Genomic DNA, 16,311 nt, shown 5'->3' on the forward strand with positions numbered 1-16,311 from the left:
GTATTTTCTTAGTCCAGCTGATTCACTTGACCACTTGAAAAGTGGTAGTGACTGCATGAAAAACGAAAATATTTAACCTCCATTAATTTCAGCCTGCTTTTGTCTGAGTCATCTGGTTCAAGAGACTCTAATGCTAAAACCCTCTTTACTGTCTTCTAAATGAACCTGTACTGGGGTCTTATGTAAAGTACCAGCAGAAAAGTGTGAATGGAGTATTTCAGGACCATTAATCCGCAAACACTAATGCACATGTTTTCTTCTTTTTTTAATTTTTTTTTAATTTAATCATCGCCAATGCTTGTTGTGTTATTTGCCTTACTGTCGTATCATCTGTGGTTGCAGTGCTGTTTCAAAGTCAGATTCTGGGCTGCCTCCACCCGTAACATTCTCATGCAGATTACCAGCTCACCCACAGTCTCTGCAATTGTCAGCAGAGAATATAAATAATAGATAAAATGGATAGATCCATTGGCACAGATATTTGCTGAATACATTTGCAGAGTTCACATCAACATATTCCTGTCTTACTGTTTTACATTTACAGCACACTGTGAGCATTGATAGCGACATGACAATGCTTTCAGCACGAAGACAACCCTGGGATAACTCACTAAATAGTTTCAATGTCAAAAGTGAAAAGAAATTGCTGTACTGCATACATCTTGGTAGTATATTAGATTTGAGTGGATTTGTCTGTCTTGTATTTGACATCTGCTTTTTTGAGATTTCAGAAATCTGTATATATGTCTATAAACTTTTTTTTCATCATCGTGACGCACACTTCATTTCCTATACGTGTGGTGTTGGTTCATTTTTCTCAGTATTGTAGTACCCCACGTTTCCAAAGTACGCTGTGAATCTATGGTTTTTGCATTGACAGTCAAACTGTAATTTAGCAGTAAACCACCTTAAACCTCTTTCACATTCAAAACTGTGCTGGCACTACCATTTAATCTCCTGGCTGTATCAGTGGTAAGAGGAACGGATACCGTTAAAAGAAACATGCAGACTGGAACAGAGCTGTGCTTGTGTACCAGTACTCTGTGTGTTCTCAGACAGTGTACTGTATGTTTGTCAATCTGGAAACTAGTTCTTCTTGCTCTTCTGCATTGTGATGATAAATATACTGTAGGCAATTTTAGAGTTCCTGAAAAGTCAATTCTAATAGTTCTGGCTCCAGGCAGGCACCAATGAGGTTTCCCGTAAACTCCCCTTGCCATAGTCCTGGGCCTATGTCATCTAGAAATTGCTGAATAGTGCAGTGGTTTTGTGTTGTGAATTACTGTAAACCGTAATTATATTATGTCCCCTGGCAGCCTTTGTGAAAGGAAGCTGGGACTGCAGCAAGAGTGGGTTCAGAATCTGTGTCGTTTTATTCAGTAAACTTGCAGCATGCCGTTGGATTTATAGAGGTTGTGCTAAGTTCCTTTCTTGCAGAACGTACTGCAGTGTCTATCAAAATGCATACAGCAAGTGAAATAATAATGATGCATTCCTCCAGGTAACAAATCCTCAATGGATTATTAACAAAATAATATCAGGATCCTAATCGGTAACGGCCCATTATTGGCTTTCTCAGTATTGGTCCAAAAAAAAAATCCCAATCGATGCACTTTTCATTTGTCGTCAGAGTGTTTGAAAGCCAGGGCTCCAGAGGTGAAATGCATGAAAGAGTAATGTACGAACATATTGACCTACAGCTCATTAAAATGTCTCCCTTAACAGGATATAGTTCGGTTACAGGGATGGAAACTCCCATTGCATAGCAGTTTGATCCATTCCTGGTTTTACTATCTAATAAGACACCTGAGCTTGGTTCCTATACACTGTGGCTAATCAGGCTCATAGAGAAACCTGGAATGGGTGAAACTGCTATGCAATAGGAGTCTTAGGAGTCTGAGCTGATATTGTAAGTGCAGATGCAATGAATTTTTTACACTGTGGTTTGTTGGGCAATGCAAAACATGTGACTGAAATGTGACTAACTCTTTTTGCATGTTTTCTGTTCAGAATTTTGGATCGACATTAGCTCTGGGAGGAACACGGGAGTTTTAACGTTTTGAATATTCTAGCAAGATAGTAAAACCAGGAATGGATCAAACTGCTATGCAATGGGAGTTTTATTTCTAGCCATGAAAAGTATCATTTGTACTGCATTACATTTTAGAAAAAAAACCTCTACCCTATCAAATTACATACATGTACCATAAAATGGGTGTAATTTTTATTCCAGACCTCACTGATGTACTTGTTTACTTTGCATGATGCCTTTTTGATACCTTCATTGATAAATTGTTATAGAACGGTTGTTTATTTTTTCCCACCACATACATTGCAAGCTGTTTTGTAATTTGAATTGTCCACCAGTATTGCCACAGGCTTTGTATTTTAAAAATGAACATGAATACCATATGCAAAAGTAATCATTTGCATCCAGGTTACAAATGACCCTCCAACCCCTGTAGCGCACAACAGAACTGGTGAACAATTGAGACTTGGATACTGAAATGGGGGTAGCACATTTATTAATACAGTATGTTTGCTTTTGAGGTGGCTGAGGAAGTATGACTAAGCAAGTGGTCTTTATACAGAAGTTACATGTTTTCTTTCTATTTTAACAATCGCCAAACTAGAGGAGGCTACTAGCATAGGTTCTCCTTCAGGCATTGTACACCATTTGCATGCGGGTGGGTGTCTGTTTGAGAGGCTCAACAGACAGGACAGTTAGGCAGTTTGAAGATGACATGAGAGGTCATGACTGGGTGCTTTTGAAATGTGGAGTTTACTGTTTCGGACCAGACGTTGTTACCGTGAGGCAAGTCCTACTGTATCTTAATTATAATATCTTATAGCCCATTGCTATACGCTACTAAAATTTGTATTACCCTGTCATTATCCTAAAAGGGAATAGTGTGGCAGCCATAAGCAGTTAGTCTGATGCTCCATGTATGTAAATCTCAATAAGTGATTTCTTATTTGTATTTTATTTATTAAAGTAGGTCGCCTCAAATTATATTTTCTGAAGTTTTTAGTTAAGGAGCTTTTACTGAGTTGTGGTGCAGCTCTCTTCAGATCTAGTTGTCTGTCTTAGACACATTTAACATAGGCCAGTTCAGCCAAAGTGACTTTATGTTCGTAGCACCAGCAAAAAGGAGACTTGATCCAAAGTAACTCAAGAGCTAGACGACGCTGGCCTTTACTTCTACAGTATAAAGACACCGTGGCTGGCTAGCGTATGTAATGTGTCTCTATGGCAACAACTAGATCTGAAGAGAACTTCTTGAACTATAACCTTACCTTAACCCAGACTAGAAAAGAAATAAAAAAGAAACAGTATTTAAGTAATTGCAATAAAAAGGTCATTTTATTTGTAGCAAGCACACAGCAAAGACATGCATTGTCGCGGTTACAGTATGGTCCTGTGTAATCTAGAGTGATATTTTGTCTTGCTTTGTGTACTGACTTGTGTTTCCCCAACCTTACCACAGGATAAAACAGACATAACTTGGGTAGAGAAGGACTTTGCCAATATAGCCACCACGGTAAGCTATATAAATACTGTATATATTGTGGCAGGGCAATTCCTTGCTTGTAGATAAATGTGTTGGTGGTTGGCAGGGATAGGGTTAATGTCTGTCCCTGCCTGATGAATGTGTGTGGCTGTGTTTGCACAGCCACAGGTGTAATGGGTTTGTCACCCAGGTGGGGCTTGTCACTTAACACAAGCAGAAAACCAGACATTTTCTGTTATTGCGCATGCTGTACAAATCTTGCAAATAGCACCTGCAAAATGCAGAATTGGTATTTAAAAACGCCAGATGCAGCAACGTATTTCCCCTAAGATACGCATTGCATTCACGTGGCCTAGACTTGCAAGTTATTTCAAGTTTTTATCAAAGTTTGACCAAGAACCATCGTTTTCTTGACCTCAGACTGCACCTAGGAACTGTGGTTTCATAACACTGAAGTAAAAAACAGGGTCAGAACTTTCTTCACTTGCACTAAACCTTTGAAAATCAGGCCCAGGGCCTTTCCCTCCATAGTTAGTGTTGTAGCAGTGTGTATTGCCACCGGCTGTCTAACGCAGAGTCCTCCAGCAGGGGGCAGGCTTGTATACAGTACATGCTGCACTGGAAAGGAAATGGTCTTACTCTTCCAGTGCTTTATTATCTGATCGATGTTTGTTTCACCTTCACCTGAGATTGCAGTGCTGTGATCTGTACTTCCTCAGGAATGCTTTGTAACAAGCACACATTCTCCTGTCCGTGGTGTGTCTAGACCAGGGCTTCTCAAACTCGCTCCTGTGTCTGCTGGTTTTCATTCCAACCGAGCGCTCAATTACTTAACTAGACCTTACTTGAACTAATAATTTGTTTAATTAGACCCTTTTACTTGTTTTCAGCTTTTAAACAGTTGCAGTTCAAGTTACTTATCAAATGTTACCGCTAACTGGAAATATGCAACTGTTCAAGAGCTGAAAACAAGCAAAAGGGTCTAATTAAACAAATATCAGTTCAATTAAGGGTCTAGTTAAGTAATTTAGAGCTTGGTTGGAATGAACCAGCAGCCACAGGGGGTCCCCAGGACCGAGTTTGAGAAGCCCTGGTCTAGACTCTAGTGTTTAAAGAGATACATTATGCTCTATAACAGGGGTGCTCAAAGCTGGCCCTTCCCCTCAGGGTCTTTTGTTCCAACCCTGTTCTAAATTGTTTAATTAAACCAATTAAACTTCCATCCAGGCCCTGAAGTAATTTATATTGCTGAATCTTTAATTTATATTGCTGTCGTGTCTGTAGGTTTTGTTTTCCCTGTTTTTTCTTCATATGATTCAACAGTATTCAGAGTTACTAAGAAGCAAAGTGAAGTGCTGTTGATAAATGTTTTGGCTAGTGCTTCTGTTCGTCTGAGTGTTACTCTGTATTGCCACTTCATTTCATCACCTGATACCCTGCCTAGTTAAGCCACAGCAGAATTGTTTCAAGTATTTTACAGCACTGGGGATTTTCTCAGGGTAAACCCCCTGGATTTCACCAAACATCTATCCTTGTTCTGGAATCACCTCTAAATATTCATGGGTGATGCAATGGGATTCCCTGGTGCTATAAAATCCAACTGTGGTTTATCAAAGCGCTGTAGTTTGATCAGATCGGCCTCTTGGTTTCTTTCAAATTTTTTGACACAGAAAAAAAAAAAAATATTGATGTGTGTTTTTTCTGTTTACTATTGGGGAGTTGCTCACTTTTTGGAGGGTGGAGAACGAAAGCGTGTCCACCGTCTGTTTTGACGGATGTGGCTCAGTAACGTTGTGAAGCTGTGTGTGACTCTCTTCGCAGATTCATTATTTAGGTCATAAACTTACACCATCTGCTGTTGCTTCTTCCTTCCCGTGTGCAGTGCAGAGGGGAAAGAGGCCTGGTGAATTTTGTTGTGCGCTTGTTTGTGTGTTTTTATTTATTTATTTTTTTAAATTGGGTGCTGGGGATGACAAGGCTGCCCTCTGGGGAGGGGGGCTCCAGGGCTGGCAGGGAGAGAGTGATGGAAAAAGAAAAGCGGACGTTTAAAGTCAGAGGGTCCTTCATTTTTTACTTGTTCAGGAAACCTCAGTCCAAGCCTGTAAGAAACACCCCGGAGCCTGACAGCGTCCCGGGACCTGACGACATTGAGAACTCGGTTAGTACAGAGACCGAAAGCGGTTTGAGTTGATTGGGAGCAGTAAGGGGCATGCTGGCTGTCTGCTTACTTTAACTTGTAAGCTAAAACTTATCAGAAAGTGGGGTCCTAATTACAAAGCTTTAACTGAAGTCACTTGAATAGCTTTTGATGATTTTCATGAATTACAAAAAACTAAAATGATATTCCTGAAACTGTTTAGACTTTTTTTTTTATATAAGAACAGTCCAATGGCAGTATAGAACAGTTTCATGAATATCAATATTTTTATTCATAAAATTACTGTTTAAATAACTCACGAGGTAACAGCTTCATGCATAGGACTCTAATTTCAAGTAAACAGAAGTCATTTTAAATATTTTTACTGACGTATTGTTTTTAAGCTGTGGATGTTGATTGGAACTGCGTATTTTAAAAGGTGCTCGGATTTTTCATGATTTGAGTAAACCATTATAAAAGCTAAACAGTGTAAAGCAAAAGTCAAAACCACCCCAATGAATGCAGGTTTTTACAAAGTGTTTGTACAGCTGAAACCTTTTGTTCAAGAAACCAGCAACAGGCTACTGTAAACAGTTTGATGAATAATGCACTGAGAGACATTAGTAAATACAACTGGGTTTTCTTTGATTGTTTTTCAGGGCTCAGTGTTTTAACAGAGTGCAAAAGTTCAAGTTTGAGATTTCTTCAAAACTAGAAGTGTCCATTCAATCCTTTTGGGTTGTCCAGTGAGGCATGTGATTCTGCTTCTTTAAAGACCATCAGAAATTAGAGTTTTTACTAGCGTCTCTTTCGCTGCTTACAAAAATAAATCTGAATTCCTTTTGGGTTGTCAAATCCTGCAGGTTATTCTACTGTACATATTTTGAGACAATTGCTTTCAGCATAATTCTGCGATTTGTGAGGCTGGAACATTAATGTATTTAACAAAGTACTTTACTGGTCTAACAAATGTGTTGTGTTGCATGAATTAATACATGTACTTACAAGAGTTTGTACAGTGTAGTGAATGTACCTCTATTTGGAATCCCAAAAATATATAATAGCACACACTGTACTGTATAAAGGCAGTCTTGATAAAAGACATTGTTATTGTATCATACGCATTAAAAACAACTGCTCATGAGACTTTTTAAAGCTGTGGGACATGTCTATATTGTACAGTTAAATCTGAATGAACTGGACATCTGTGTCTGCTTATTCAAGATGCCATCTACTTGTACTGGTGAGTGGTAGAAAAACATTTGAGGGGGGGGGGGTCTGTTTCACTTGACAGGTTTGATGGTCGCTGTTGTAATTTTGAAAAAAAAAAACAAACTCATAGAGTGTGTAGTGTGTTGTTTAGTCGTTGCTTCTCATATTAAAGCTCTTCATTAATTCTCTGTTGTAATATCCTATTTCTAGAACAAGCCATATCCTTTTTAACAGTAAACAGCTCGTATTTATCAGAGCTGGCATGTTCCTGTTTTTGGTTTCTGTTGCAGTTGTGTTTGCATGAGCTCCTCGCCAATGCTCTCTGGTGCAGGTGTATCAATGCAAGACAAAGGAAATGAACCAGCGAGGTTGCGCTCCGCTGTTTAAGGAGTACTGCTGGTATTCTGAATGCTGCTGGGTTTCTTTTCTCTCATATTGGGTTGTCAGTCTTCCCTAGCCTTTACCTTGCTCTTAGCTTGCTTGTCTGGGGTGTCTTAAGAGCTGGGAATAAAAAGCCTTTCTCAATCCATTCAGAGCATGTTAAATTGTGATCTTTTCAATTCTACACAGAGTTCAAAGGTTGTATTATCACATGATTTGAATGGAATGAAGAAGGCTAGTCCTGGCATTTAGGATTCTACAGACAGGCTCAAAGACAGATTAATGGCCGAATTAGAGAAAAATTGTAATAATAACTTAATATTGGAGCAGCAGAACCACTAAATGATTACAACCAGCATGAAATAGGAAGGGGAAAATAAAATCGCAATTTAAATTGAAGCTACTTACCCTCTTAAGTAAGGTTAAAATGAGGGATTAGTGTTTTCCTTCTATTTGCTCTGCAAATGTAATTCCCACCTGGGCTTCACACTTCAATACAGACCATAGCAAACTTCCACTTAGTCTCCACTAACTCAAATTAATTGATTCCTTAAGCACTTGTTCCAAAGGTTTTTCCACAAACCACCAGTCTCTTTATAGCAGACCTGGCTTTTCAGGCAGTCCAGGTTACAGTATCTGAAGTGTGCTGTGCATTGGTGATTTTATTCTGAGGGGAGTAAAGTGCAGCAAACTACTAACTTGGAACTAGTTCACCTCTCAGACTGTGTCTGTGCCTAGGAAGAGAAGAGTGCTATTTCAGATGTGAGGCGTTAAATGTGCGCATTTCTTCTGTGAGAGTCCTGGCACAGAAGATGTTTATCGAGTTCTGGTTTCTCGCGGTGCGTAAATAAAGGGCCTCAGGTATGTGGGCGATTTGTGGAAATGGCACTCTGGTTAGTAGTGTCTTATATCAAAGTCAAATATGGTTCCACTACATACAACAAAGTCTTAATAATAGTGGAAATGTAGAGTGCTTGCAAGTTTTCCCATTTTCTATGGCTATTCTAGAGCAGTGGTTCTCAGACTTAATTACTTGGGACCCTCTCTGAAGTGGCTTTGGTGGTGTGACAGGAATTTCTATCAATACTTAAATCTAAATTAGTATTAAATTTAGTGCTGCTTGTTATGTGCTACCCAAGTGGTTACCAACTTTCCAAATACATTTTCATTGCTTTTCATTCTAGGGTTTAAACATTTAAGAAACTAAACCCCTCTTTGCATGTAACCGGCAAGCATGTGTCACTTTGGTCCCGAGTCTTTCTTGTTTGCCGTTGTGTGCTGAATGTATTTACTGATTTTTTAATTGCAGGACATTGGCGTTATTAAAGAGATCAACATCACCCACCATGTCAAGGAGGGCTCGGAAAAGGCAGACCCTTCTCAGTTTGAGCTACTTAAAGTCTTGGGTCAGGGATCCTTCGGAAAGGTGAGCCACCCGCCCCCCCCCCCCCCCCCACGCATTGAGGTCTGGCTGTGGCAGAACTACAGTAAATACCACTGCCAATTACATATCGGACATAGAATCAGCCATTTTATTTGGAGGGAGAAAAGAAACCAATGAAGGTTCTCCACCCACTTATTTCAGTGGCATGCTATTTTCTTTTCTTTTTAAGGCCTGCATTGATTTGATAAATCAATGCAGGCCGAGTTGGATTTTTTTTTTTTATTCCAGCATAAAGCAGTCCTACTCACTATTGGTGGTTCCACTCCAGTTCAGTCCAGGTGGTTAATTGTTTTATCAAACCTCGGTGTCCAGTTAAACTATCGGTCACCTGGCTGGAGCAAGGCTTGCAATCCCTGGCTTTTTTATCTCCAATCAGAAGTGTGAGGTCAAGATTTATAATGTAGATGCAATGATACTGGTCAGCGATTTTTTTAAGCAGCTCTGACTGAACCAAATTGATTTAAATCTAATAAACAGCAGGTTGGAAAATTGAACATTTTACTCCATATAACGTGATCTGGGCAGCCTTATTTTTCTATAATTTCGACATCAAAAGTTAAAAGCATGTATTTCAGAAAACCATAAGCAACCCAGTGATGGTGAGGAGGCGGAAAATCACGGCACTTAAAATTTTTTCAGAATGGATTTGTTTGAATATGCAAATCCTCTGCTGATTTTTTTTACAGAGGAGTAAAATGCACTTATCTTGCAAAACGACAGAGAGAATTGGTTTTTTAGAGTGCAATTTGAAATTGAGAGCTCCCTGAATGAGTTCATTTCTTGACAGCTATTTAGCTTATAAATTAAGCAAATTAAATGTTCTGAATTCAAAGTGTTTTCTCCCACAAGAGAACTTTTAGTTCTGTTGTTTTATAGTACCACTTAAAATCTGAGGACAAAGATCTTTTGAGTTTGCCTCTTTAGAATTGTTTCTTTTCAGTAGGGAAATAATATTTGTGGGAGGCATTTTATAACATTTTCAGTAAATTAATGTTTCCACATGCCTTTGTAATCAAAAGACACTGAAAAATGCAACTCTTATTAAATTTTCATACAGTTTCATATTCATAACTTTGATGCCAGGAAAAAATTCCTACAAAAACATATTAAGTTGGTTGCTTGTAATTCAGCTTGATTTTAATAGTGTGATGCACTTGCCTGTTTATGCCCACTACTCGAGGCTACAGCAAACAACTGTGTACAAACAATTGATAAGTGATTTTTGTACATTTTTTCAGTGATTCCAGATGCCACCCTCTGTGTCGTCTTGCTTATACATATTCTCCCTCTTATGTACTGTTTTTCCAGGTATTTTTAGTCAGGAAAACCACCCCACCAGATGACAAGCAGTTATATGCCATGAAGGTGCTGAAAAAAGCCACGCTCAAAGGTAAACTTTGACTATCAGTCCATGTATAATATTCAGAATAGTTTTTCTATATTTGTTTTGTACTGCACCCTTAAGTGCATTATGAAAGTTCACCCTTAGTAAAAGCATAAGAAAGTGTAGTAAGTCATGGGGAAAGCATGGTAAAGCATCTTTGAAAAAATTATGGCAAACCATGCCAAGTGCAAAAAGCAAAATTGTAATTGTGTGGAAAACTGCGGTAAACTTTTGTAAGTGATTTCCTGTGGCAGGCAAGATGCACGCCAACATCTCTACTTTTTTGGGAAGGGCAATGCTCATAAGAAGTCAAGGAACTTCTTAGTCTGGTGGACAAGGGTGTCCTCGGCTCACCGCGCACCAGCGACCCCTGCAGTCTGGCCGGGCGCCTGCGGGCTTGCCTGTAAGCTGCCCAGAGCTGCGTTGTCGTCCGACACTGTAGCTCTGAGGTGGCTGCATGGTGGGTCTGCGGTGTGAAAAGAAGCGGTCAGATGACGGCACACGCTTCGGAGGCCAGCGGTGAGCTGAGCCTAAAAATAATTGGCTATTCCAAATTGGGAGAAAAAATGATAAATAATTGGCGACCTACTAAATTTATAAATAAATCTAATTTAGCAGTGTGTTACAGTATGTTGGCTACTGTCAAACTTTGCTGCATTTGGTTTTTAACAACTCTTAGAAAGCTGCTGAATTTGGTTATTTTCAGTAACAAAAAAAAAAGGAAGCATACAAAAACACTACTGAACATAATAAAAACACAAGCTAACTGTTATTAATATGGTACAAAGTTAATAAAATACAACTTACTTCACATTTAATAGAATTGTTTGTGGTCTGGTTCGAGTTTGTGTTTGGTAGACAAATCAAAACTCTGTGTTGGTTGGAACAACAGAACCTGAACCCTGCAAACACCATAAAATAGTGAGAACAAATATACTCTAACTGAGCCTGTGCTATAGGTTCAATTGCCAGCACAGAATGTGCCAATGACCGACTGCAGAGCAGAGCTCTGTACCAACCGTTAATTATTATAATGAAGCATCCTCTGTCCAAGTCCTAAAGTCCAGTTAATTCATGAATAAATGCATTAATTATACCCATTGAACCTGGAATAGAGTCTGTCAACTGATTGAATAGACTGGTGTTGCAGGGGGAAGGAATGTTTTGACTATTCCACTTGTTGTCTGGGCAAGTTCCCAGTAATATTCATCCCAACCATGTGATTAAATATCTGTTGTTGGTGGTGACAGTTTCTGTCTCTGTCACCCTGGTGTTGTGCAGTCTTAGTTTCTGTTTTGTAAAAATAAAAAACTCTAGAAGTTCAGTGTAAAGTCTTCAGATTAACACCCCCACCCCTTTTGCTCTCTTTCATCAACAAGAATTGAAGCCATCAATGCAGGTATTCATTTTGAAATCGAGAGCCTTTGGTAAGATTTGACCGGTCTTTGTCGTACCATGGATAGGAGTTTGATACTGTGACCACGATGGATTTCAGTTCTATACTGCTTACTTAGAGTAAGTAACAGGGTTCCGAAAAATCTAGAGTTATACATCCCCACGTGTTGCTACAACTGTTTAAATAATGTTAACATCTGGTCAACTTTTTATACTTAACTTTAAAAGCTCTTTTCAAAAGGAGATGTTTGCATTGAAGGAAGTGGTTGGAAACCAACATAGTATACAGTACTTCATTTACAGTCAGCGCATATATACTGAGGTATTGTTTTTGCAAGTCTGGCACAATGCATCAACTTTCTGCTGTTTGCATGAAGTTCCTGTTTGTCATATCCCCCCTGTAAAAGGCTCAGTCAAGTTGCAGATTTTGCTTGGGGTCCCACAGGGATCGTTGCATTGGCCTTTGCACTGCTACAAGGCTAAGAAGGAAAATGAACAGCTTGAATAAAACGAGATTGGAACAACCCTGGCATGAGTCATCCCACCCAGGATAGTCTAGGCTTCCCAGGCTAGACTTTTGTCTCTAGGGTTCAGCAGCTTTATAACATGGGATTCGTGGATAAAATTAGGTCATTGACTTCAGGGAATGGGTTGATCTTTGGTCATCCTGCTCAGGAAGGAGGGTTGAAACTGTGTACTGTGATATATATATATTTTTAAGGTGGTATTTTGTACTGTGATATTTTGTAACAACTATAAGTCGCTCTGGACAAGGGCGACTGTTTAGAAATAAATAATAAAGTTGGGTTGAAAAACAGGTGTCAGATTAATAGATAGATATATAAATAAATGTACATTTTATTCAATACATTTAGTTTTTTCTTTACTGCAGTGAGGGATCGAGTCAGAACGAAAATGGAAAGGGACATCTTGGCAGATGTGAACCATCCATTTGTTGTGAAACTGCATTACGGTGAGTGATGGAAAGCATGCTGAATTTCATTTAAACAGCCTACTTGCTTGTGCTGAATGCTGGATTTGATCAAATTACAGAGAGTCATTGCACTACAGTAAACTAATAGAGTACAAGTGTAATGCAGGGATGGAAAGAAGACATCCATCACACAGCAGTGTGATCCTTTCCTGGTTCTACTATGAGTTTAATAAGACACAGCTGAGCTTGTTACCTAAACATTGTGACTAATAAAGCTAGTATGTGCACCCCTGTAATGTACTAGTTTGTTGCTTCTGTCTGTAGCATTGTCTAGTCTAAAGATCAAAACTGAAAACGACCCCCCACTATCTGCAAGGACTGATTTTAAAATAGAATACATACTTGAGAAACAAACGGCTGCTGTAAATTGACACATCGCGTGTACATTTCTATTTTAGAATGCACACACCTCTAAAACCTATGGGGGGTTAAGTCTACCAAATGCAGCCTACAGCCGAAGGGCACCCCCATGCATACAGTCTTCTTTGTAACTAAAGGAATGACTGAAGACATGACTGGTTTAGCTCAACTAGCTTGATGCATTGGTGACAGGTAGCCACACTCCCACGTCTATTTACACAAACTTGTGGGACATTCTGCGGATCCCTTGGTCGTTATGAAAAGAGAATATTGATTTATTTTTCCCATTGTTTCTTTCCAGCTTTTCAAACCGAAGGGAAGCTCTACCTTATCTTAGACTTTCTCAGAGGAGGTGATCTTTTTACCAGGCTCTCCAAAGAGGTATCGTCTACCTTCAGTATTCATTTTCATTAGGGGTCCTAGACCCTGTGAGCCTGTCTGCATAAGTAAGGGAACCCCTTTCAGCAATTCAGTGAAACTACAGTACAAGTCATGTGCAGTTGTCTTGTCTGTCTTTAACACTAGACTTTGTACTGAAGTTTCATTTGTCAGAATATCAAGACACTCTGAGCTGAAGGAAAACCTTTTTAACACAGTGCTTCAGAATTAAACAATTGTAACTTAACATTGCGTTTGCTCTGTGTTAAGGTTCTAGAACTTCAGGAGCTGCTCTTTTATTTCCTATTGCCTGCCCAGCACCATCTAGAGCACTGTTGCGTATTGTCAATAAGTTGAGCCAAAGAGGCAGAACACTAGGTGGCATTACAAAACTCATTTCACTTAATGTCAGCTTCCTAAAATGATTAAAAAAATATATATATTAGATAGATAGATAGATAGATAGATTACACACACCCACCCACACACATACTGCAGTGTTTTAACCTGTGAGATTCTGACAGAGAGGCAAGCCTACTACCCACTGAGCTTCCACCACTGTTGTCCCCTGCAGGTGATGTTTACAGAAGAAGACGTGAAATTTTACCTGGCAGAGCTGGCCCTTGGCCTGGATCATTTGCACAGTGTAGGAATCATCTACCGGGACCTCAAACCCGAAAAGTAAGTCTAATACTGTACTGTGCATTGGAATACCTTGCTTAGTACTACACCCTATAAGATGTCTGTTAGTAACCTATATAGTTTATTAGTATTCTCTGTACTTTTGATGCTAGGGATATTAAAACGTTTTTATTTACATATATGTTTCTTTAATACTTCTATAGGCTTCTATCCTAACCACAACCCACATCCTAAATGCATCTTGTTAGGCTGTCCTGGTGAACAAAGGTTTGAAATACTGAAATTGTCAACACAGATATAATAAGGGTTTGGATGAGAGGTTTGGGGTTAGGTGTTAGAAAATGGTGTGCCAAAGGAAGACAGCAGTCAGCAAGGCGGATGATATATCTGTTTCAGTGTTAAAGTGGCTGTCGCTAACACAATAATTCCAGGAATCACATTTGTTGCGCACTTCCTTTGGCTTTATAGATCTCGAATGTGCAGTTGTGAAACCTAATTTAAAACTGCATGCATTTTCAATTTAAGATAATTTATAAATGCACTACATATAAAGAACATACAGCATCGAAACTGCACATTTCAAACTTGGAAAGCGAGCGGAAGGGCACAGCTGGGAAGATTTACTGCAGTTCTTTTGTAAGCTAAAAACTTTGAGTGGAGCATTGGCTAACGTTTCACATCTGCTTGTTTTAGTATCCTGCTGGATGAAGTGGGACACATCAAGCTTACAGGTAAGGAAGTAACACACCCTCTATCTTTAAACCGGGTGCTTTTTCTTTGGGGAGTTTTGTATTGTTCTTTCTGACCACTGATGATGAAACTGCATGTGTGCAACCTTGAGTGATAACTATCCGAGTACACAGGAACACAACTAGTTTCCCAAGAGAGATGAGCAATATATATAGATATTTTTTAAAAAGGGTGCTTTCAGGATACATTTGTGCACTGAAGTCCACAGCAATTGCAATAACGTTTGTATCCAAAGAAGAGCTGAGGCTCTCGATTTCTTAAGCTGTACTTTTTAAAAATTTGTATTTAATTTCTTTGTCTGTCTGTAGACCTTCTGTTCAGGGGCTTGCTGTGAACCTGGCTGAAATAGCGATTTTTGAAATCTCTCGCCCTTAACTTGTGTGTTATTCTGCAGGGACAGAAATAAGACACCTGTTGTATAGCAATGTCATCCATTCCAGGTTTTACGACCAGCTTGATTAGCCACGGTGTATGGGTAACAAGCTCAGGTGTGTTTTGTTAGACACCTGGTAAAACCAGTAATGGATCAAACTGCTGTGCAATGGGAGTCTTATTTCCATCCCTGTTATGAGAAGCATATTTTGTGTGTGAATTCTATTTTTCTCTCATGATTATTTGCAATAAATACTGACAATAAAATACAATGCATGAGGAGCAATGAGAGAATAAAATAAACACCAAACCGTGAGCGTTGCATATTAAAGAAAATAAACTTAATCAGTTTCGTAATTGTGAAAACTCCTTTGTTTTTAATTCTCTTATTGTTACTTTGTGTTTTCAATGGTGTTCAATAATTGTGCTTCAGTAACACTTTTTTTTTTTTAATTGAAAATCCTTATATGCCTGTGTACTGAGTTCCAATGTGTTTCCTTCCTGTAGACTTTGGCCTGAGTAAGGAGGCTATCGACCACGAGAAGAAGGCCTTCTCATTCTGTGGGACGGTGGAGTACATGGCCCCAGAGGTGGTGAACAGGCAGGGGCACAACCACAGCGCCGACTGGTGGTCTTATGGAGTCTTAATGGTATGTATGTTTGAATAAAAATAATGTATTACAGGTATGGAAGCAAGCCCTCCATTGCGTAGCATTTTGTTCCTTCCCTGGTTTTAGTATGAGACAGACACACCTGAGCTTGTTACCTATACACATATTAAAACCTGGTATGGGTGAAACTGCTATGCAATAGGAGTCTTATTCCCATCCCTGTATTATAAACCTTGCCGATCATTTTAGAGTCAGGTTCCGAGTAAGGCCTACATATTCCAGTAGTTCTTTAGAAATCTCTTTAAAAAACGTCTTCATACACAAAAGCATTTTTTGGTTTAGTTTCTAATAGCCTTTAATATCCAGCTGTCATAATCTGGAGATAATTGACTTTGCTGTTCGTCTAGCAATTTTATCTAGCAGGCAATGCCTGCTGTGTAGGGCTTTGATATTACATGCGTCCGATTCCCAGGGAATGGACGCCAATGTGTACAGTGTACTAAATATCATTCTTTTGTTGTTTTTTGCATGGCTTTGTCTGCCTAGAGCAACATTTTTTAAATTGACACATTTTTATTTAATTTAGTTCATACAGTAGTTTGATGCATTGCAGGAAGATATCTTAACACACAGTACCAATCCTAAGAGTATTTGAGCGATACAAATAAAATAGAGAAGATACCCCGTGCTTTATTGAAATCCCAGGTTGCAACGTGTCTATTGAATGTTGCTTTTTGTG

General features: G+C 39.1%; 1 protein-coding gene across 3 annotated transcripts in view; it reads left to right on the forward strand.

Moving 5' to 3' along the window:
- The window catches only part of LOC117413281 (ribosomal protein S6 kinase alpha-1), a 53,313-nt gene that overhangs the window by 29,837 nt on the left and 7,165 nt on the right, over positions 1-16,311 (forward strand). The window contains exons 1-8 of one of the 3 annotated variants that reach the window (XM_034022229.3): positions 3,509-3,542; positions 8,552-8,668; positions 9,995-10,076; positions 12,358-12,438; positions 13,121-13,200; positions 13,772-13,878; positions 14,533-14,570; positions 15,469-15,611. In XM_034022229.3, the coding sequence (XP_033878120.3) occupies positions 10,046-10,076; positions 12,358-12,438; positions 13,121-13,200; positions 13,772-13,878; positions 14,533-14,570; positions 15,469-15,611 (480 nt within the window). In that variant the 5' untranslated portion in view covers positions 3,509-3,542; positions 8,552-8,668; positions 9,995-10,045. Of the gene's footprint in view, positions 1-3,508; positions 3,543-5,387; positions 5,671-8,551; positions 8,669-9,994; positions 10,077-12,357; positions 12,439-13,120; positions 13,201-13,771; positions 13,879-14,532; positions 14,571-15,468; positions 15,612-16,311 lie in introns of those variants that run through there. The other 2 variants (XM_034022226.3, XM_034022227.3) reach the window with 2 other exon arrangements.

The sequence above is a fragment of the Acipenser ruthenus genome, chromosome 23 (genome assembly GCF_902713425.1).
Source record: "Acipenser ruthenus chromosome 23, fAciRut3.2 maternal haplotype, whole genome shotgun sequence".
Lineage (NCBI taxonomy): Eukaryota > Metazoa > Chordata > Actinopteri > Acipenseriformes > Acipenseridae > Acipenser > Acipenser ruthenus.